Consider the following 5927-nt stretch of genomic DNA (forward strand, 5'->3'; position numbering starts at 1 on the left):
CCGCGGGCGGCGGCCCCGACGGCTCCCCGCTGCCTGACCCCGCCGCGGGCGCCCGGCCGTGCGGGCTCGGCGTCCCGGGAAGGGGTCCCTGCCGCTCGATCCGCGACATCCTGGCCCAGATCCACCCGCTCGGGCCTCAGCTGGCCGACCCCGCGGTCTTCCGGCCGCAGGGGGAGCCGCCCGCCAGTCCCTGACCCGGCGCCTCGGTTGCGCGCGCACGGGGGCTCCCCGCTGCCCCTAGGCGGGGTCCCCGGTCACCCTCGGTCCCCACGTCCCCACGCGGAGGCCGGAGCCCTTCTCCCCCACCGCCGGCTCGGCTCTGGGATGACAGAGACAGCGCTGGCGAGGGCGCCCGCCCCGGAGCTCGGCGGGTACCCCGAAACGCTCCCGGCCCCCGAGGCCCCTGCGTCATCCCTGACTCCCCTCTGTCAAGTAGAGCGAAGTCGGTGCCATTCCCCAAACCACGCCCAGGGGCCGGGAGCTCGGCGCCCGCGGGCCACTGCGTGAGGGGCGCGACAGGACCCGAGTGTCGCGGGTGTGGGCGAGACGGGAGCAGCTGCCTGCGCCCTCCGGACGCAGCTCAATAAACCGCTGGAACGCGATGCAGACCATGCGCTTTCTTGGAGGCCGGGGTCTCCTCTTGGGAGCCCCCGCGCCCCCTCCCCGTTTTCATTGCTAAGGAGACCCATTATTTTCCTCACCTTGCAGCGCCTCCCGTAGGGTAGAAACAGCATTTGCTGAGGCGAGAGCAGAGCGCGTCCCCCCACGCTCGGGGCTGCTCCCCACTCGCGGCGGACTCCTGCCCCACCTACTTGGAGTCCCGGCCAGCCGCTGCCCCTTCTGCGCCCCCACTAGAGTGTCCCACCTGCCGACACCATCTCGCTGGGGCTCCCAGCACCACGGCCTGGGTTTCCGGGACACCGGGAGCCTACGGGAGGCTGGGGCGAGACTCCCTGGGCAGGATTCCTGGTGACTGAGTAGGAGTGCGGTTGCTGGGAGCCGAGGGCGGAGCGGGTGGGTGGAGGGAGCGCCCGGCCGGCCGGGGCACAGGAGCCGGGCAGCGCCCTCTCCACGTCGCCTTCTGGCTGCTTCTGCCGAGGCTCAGGCGACAACTGTGGTCCGGGGCTCCCGGCCCGTGGGGGAGGGAAGATGGCTTCCTCGCAGGCGGGGGCCGCGTGACTTGTCCCCAGACAGGATGGGCGTGTGGGTCCCTTTGGAAGGGGTTCCCTCTGAGTACAGGAATTTGCCTCTACGGAGGAGCAACCCATTCCCTCATATTGGGGTCGATAAACTGGTTCTGAGTTTTTGTTTCGGTACTGGGGTTGAACCCAGGGCTTTCACACTGAGCTGTATCCCTAATCTTTTTTTTTTTTTTTTTTTTTTTTTTTTTTTTGTATGTTAAAGAAGGGTCTAAGGGTGCTCAGGGTCTCACTACTAGATCAGACTTGTAGTGATCCATCTGTTTATAGCCTCCCAAGAGCTGGGATTACAGGGGCGCACCACCTGTATTTTTTTTTTTTTTTTTTTTTGAGAGAGTCTCTAAGTCATTAAGTGTCCCAGGCTGGCCTTGAACTTGTGATCCTCCCCCTGCCCCTGCAGCCTCTCAGGTCCTGGAGTCTCAGGTGTGTGCCATTCCACCCAGTTGTTCCTGAGTTTAGAACTGTTGGAACTTTGAGTCCAGCCCAGCAGCAAAGTGTTTTATTAACTAGAAATGATTTGGGACTGCTGAACCAAACTTCATGGCCACTGGAGACAAAGCCCAGCTCCAACAACACCATTTCTACCACCACTGCAGTGTCAGCCACGGCCCTGCATCTAGACCCCAGGCTGTAGCCAGCAGCAGGAAGCAAGACCCCTGAGGAAATGGCAGAGGGAGAGGGAGGCCCCGGATGTGGTGTTTCTCTAGTCTAGTGTGTCCAGGGTAAAAGCCTCTGTAAAATTGGTGGACGTTGGGCTGGTGAGATGGCTCAGTGGTCTAAAGCACCCACTTAGAACAAGCTAAGCTAAAGCAAAGCCCAGGGACTGCGGTTCAATCCCGCATGCCAGCCAGCCCCGTCCCCTGGTGGGCTGAGCTGGCCACACACACACTAAATAAATAAATAGTTAATTTAAAAAAATTGGTGGATGTGCCCCTACCGAGCTCCCTCCCTTGGCCAATTCTGAGGAGAACCCTGCCCTCTTCTGGCACCTGTTTTTCTTCTGGTACCTGGCCACGCCATGAGAACAGAGCATGTTCCCTTGGGCAGCCAGGGGAGCCTACCTGCTGGCTCTCTAGAAGAAATGGTGAGGATAACATTGTGAAGTTTTCAAACATATTCATACCAGTCAATTTTCTGTTGCTACAACAAAATACCTGAGATTGGGTACTGTGTAAAGAATAAAAGTTTATTTAGCTCACAGTTTTGGAAGTTCAAGAACATGGTAAGGGCATGGTAAGAACATGGCAGACAGCATCATGGAGGGAACATGCGTGTGTGTCTGTGTATGAGAGAGAGAGAGAGAGAGAGAGAGAGAGAGAGAGAGAGAGAGGACAGGCAAGGCGGCATCGGTATGCCTGAGGGGCTCCAGGCCCAGTTCACCCTTCTCACAGCAGCCCACCCTCACAGGAACTAGTTCACCGCAATAGAAGAGCGCCGGCCACCCCAGTGACCTGGCCACCTCTCCCCTCCTCCAGAGTCACCACACTGGGAAGCGAGCCTCTGCACACAGGCGCATGCAAACCCGTGCAAGCCACAGCCACTCCTCCGAGTAGACAGACATGCAGGAGTGTGTCCCCCGCCCGTTGCTCCACCGCGTGGTGGTCAGTCCAGCCGCGTGCCGCCAGCGTTCAGCGCCCCTCAGCGGCTACTTGGAAATAGCCACACTCCTGCATATGTTCCCTGCACGTTCCCGAGCGCGTGTGTCAGGCAGAACAGTGCCTTCACCCCGACACCCCCGAAGACACCTCATCCCTGCAGTCTGCGCCTGTGTCTGGTTGCACAGCAAAGGAAAATAGGGAACTAAGGTTGTCAGTCAGCTCGGCTTCAAGTAAGGGATTATCCAGGATTACCTGGGTGGATCTAACATAATCACAGGGTTTTAAAGTTTGGGAATGAGAGGCAGAAGAGGAAGTCCTATGGTCCCATGTGGGAGGAACTTGTTTGGGGCTTTGAAGATAAAGCAAGGGAGGGGGCTGGTGAGATGGCTCAGTGGTCTAAAGCACCTACTTAGAACAAGCTTAGCAAAGCACAGGGACCGAGGTTCAATCCCCAGCACCACATGCCAGCCAGCCCCGCCCCCTGGTGGACTGAGCTGGCCACACACGCGCACACACACACACACACACACACACACAAATCACAAATAAATAAAAAATTTAAAAAAGATAAAAAGAGAAAGCAAGGGAACCACGGGCCTGGGAACACGGGTGCCCCTGCAGCTGGGGCGGGAGGCATGGGCTGTGGTACAGGGCCTCAGAATAGAGGGCAGCCCTGCGGACACTTCCATCTAGAGAGGCTCCTTCTGGACTTTGAAACTCCAAAAGTGTGATCACACAGTGGAGTTGTGAGCCAGTAAGTTTGTGGAAATTCATTAGAACAGAAACAGGAAACTAATATACACCATCTCGTAAGAATGGGACCTGGTCTACTTCCCTAGGAACAGTAGACACAGGAGCAGACCCTCAGATGGGGGACTTCTGCACCCCAGAATTTCCTGCGGATTGCGATTAAGGCAAAGGAGATATGGAGATGAAAGCGAGAGGGGGCTAAGAGAATCTTGCCGAGAGAAGCTGTGAAGACACTGGGACCCTAAAGATGAAGGTCCTTGTGGGCTCTATGCAGGGGGCCAGGGAGGAGCAGGGCTGGCAGCTGGGACAAGAAGGGGCAGGGAGCTAGAGGAGAAGAGCCAAACAGGGAAACACCCAACTTCCTTGGGGACATTCAAGTGACACCTGTTGCCACAGACCGTGTCGAGAATTAGGGTGGAACGAGGAGGTCCATTGTCTCCACACCACAAGCCAGGCCTGTTTCCGTGTCCCCCACCCCGCCGACAGGATAAAGGGCTGCGGCCGTGGGGCCCAGGGAGATGCCAGGGCTCAGCAGGATGCAGGGCTGTGTGGCAGGGAGCTGGGCTCCTCTGGGGCTGCTCCTGGTCTGTCTGCAGCTCCCAGGTACGGAGGCTCTGCCAGGCTTGGGGTAGGAGGGCTCTGGGCTCCTGCGACCAAAAATGGGAGAAAGGGTCTCTTTGAGCTTGGGTCTCAGCTCTCAGCTGAGGGCAGGGAAGGGAAGGAGCTGGCTTCAAACATCCAGATCCAAGCTTCTTGGTCTCCCCTCAGGCCTCTTTGCCCGGAGCATTGGCAGTGCAGCTGAGGAGAAGGCGTCTCCACCCCTGGGGGCCAGCCTGCCCATGCTGGGACAGCCACCCTTCAGCACTGGACGTGGCCAGCCCCACATGGCCCCAGGCTCCGACGACATCACAGGAGTTCCTTCACTGTTCAGTATGCCTGCACCGGGTGGCCTCCAAGCTGCAGGCCGTGCAGGGGGGCAGCAGTGGCCTCTGTCCTGGGGGCTGCCCCCCATGGAGTCCTGGCTCTCCGAGGTCCCTTGGCAGGTGATGACTGGGGCAGCTGAGGACCCTCTGGAGCAGGTGCTGCCCGAGGAGCTGGCTTACCTTTCCGGCCCCGACGTGCTCCCCCTGGGCGGAGGGTCGTGGCCCGAGGCGTTCTCTGCCAGAGCTGCACAACCTGCACCTGAAGCTTCGCCCGTCCACCTGGACTCGGCAGCCAACCGGCTGTCCCTTGCCACGCCGCTGGGAGTCCCCGGAGATCCGCTTGCCCAGCGCCCTTTCTGGTCTCTCCTCTCCAGGCTTCTGCCTCGTCTGCCCTGGGGGGCTCTGAATCCCAGTGTGCCTTGGGGAGGGGGGGTTCTGGGGACAGGTTGGGGAACGAGGCCCATGCGCTACCCTTCCGGGGCCTGGGGTATCAACAGTCAATTCCCAGGCGGCGGCTGGGGGTCGTCTATTAACAGGTACCCAGGGGGCGGCTGGGGGTCGTCTATTAACAGGTACCCAGGAGGCAGCTGGGGGTCGTCTATTAACAGGTACCCAGGAGGCAGCTGGGGGTCGTCTATTAACAGGTACCCAGGGGGCGGCTGGGGGGACACTAGCCGGTACCCTGGAGGTGGCTGGGGAGCAGGCATCTGGGGGAACAACAGCCGGTATCCAGGTGCTAGAGGGGGGCGCACTGCGCCGGCGGTCACCCGACCACGCGGCCCTTCCTGGTACTTCCCAGCCGGCTTCCCAAGTCCTCAAAACCCTGGCTTGCAGTAGGGCTGCCACGGAGCACGGGCGCCCGAGGCCGGGAGACAGGAAGGGATGGGCTCCTGCCCTTGCCCTGCAGGTGGCACTAGGCGGAGTTTCACCTGCCCGCCGCTGCCCCACGCTGACCTCCAATAAAGCACAGCAGCTGTCCAACTTGCTCTCCGCGTCTTTTTTTCCGGACATAAAGCAAAATGCGCTGGGTCCATCCGCACTTCCAGCCACCCCACTTCTCTTGGGATCCCCTCTCGCCCAGGCGGTGGTGGGGGCGCCCCATGCTCTCCTGGCTCAGGCTCAGAGAGTGTGAGGGGCGCAAGCTGGTGGAGGTCAGAAGCCAGCTTGGGGCTGGGTGACTACGCCCTCCCAGTCTCCGCCGGCCCGAGGACCACTCTGTCCTCGCCGTCCACGTGCCTGGGTGCTGGCGACTCCTCCCAGGTGCGTCCCTCGGGGCTCTGTGCCCCAGGGACCGCAGACTATGGGCAGTGGCTGAGCTAATCGCTGCAGCTCGGGACAAGAAGACAAGAGGAGGGTGAGGGGAAGAGTCGCCGCCCAGCGCCCAGTGCCCAGCGGCTGGCTCCTGCCCGAGCCTGCCCGAGGGGCTTCGCGGTCCTTCCTCTCTCCTACGTCCTCCC

At 60.7% G+C, this 5927-nt stretch overlaps 2 protein-coding genes across 2 annotated transcripts in view; both read left to right on the top strand.

The window, feature by feature from the left end:
- The window catches only part of Cdsn (corneodesmosin), a 4198-nt gene extending 3596 nt beyond the window's left edge, over positions 1–602 (top strand). The window contains exon 3 of the mRNA XM_004624503.2: positions 2–602. Coding sequence (XP_004624560.1) covers positions 2–194 — 193 coding nt within the window. The 3' untranslated portion in view covers positions 195–602. The remainder of the gene's footprint in view (position 1) is intronic.
- Positions 603–4066: 3464 nt separating this feature from the next.
- Positions 4067–5434, top strand: CUNH6orf15 (chromosome unknown C6orf15 homolog). The gene is made up of 3 exons (XM_023722895.1): positions 4067–4150; positions 4316–5006; positions 5115–5434. Exons 1-3 carry the CDS (start codon positions 4084–4086, stop codon positions 5305–5307), a joined length of 951 nt encoding a protein of 316 aa, XP_023578663.1. The 5' UTR covers positions 4067–4083; the 3' UTR covers positions 5308–5434.
- Positions 5435–5927: the final 493 nt, after the last annotated feature.

This window comes from Octodon degus, unplaced genomic scaffold, assembly GCF_000260255.1.
Source record: "Octodon degus isolate 3935 unplaced genomic scaffold, OctDeg1.0 scaffold00005, whole genome shotgun sequence".
In the NCBI taxonomy this organism is placed as follows: domain Eukaryota; kingdom Metazoa; phylum Chordata; class Mammalia; order Rodentia; family Octodontidae; genus Octodon; species Octodon degus.

What these genes read in the sequence shown, in the direction of transcription:
- CUNH6orf15 (XM_023722895.1), top strand. Translation starts at nt 4,084, where the DNA reads ATGCAGGGCTGTGTGGCAGGGAGCTGGGCTCCTCTGGGGCTGCTCCTG. An exon ending in GGTCTGTCTGCAGCTCCCAG is followed by an intron (nt 4,151 to 4,315) that starts GTACGGAGGCTC and finishes GTCTCCCCTCAG; the next exon opens with GCCTCTTTGCCCGGAGCATT. An exon ending in TGGGGGTCGTCTATTAACAG is followed by an intron (nt 5,007 to 5,114) that starts GTACCCAGGGGG and finishes GTCTATTAACAG; the next exon opens with GTACCCAGGGGGCGGCTGGG.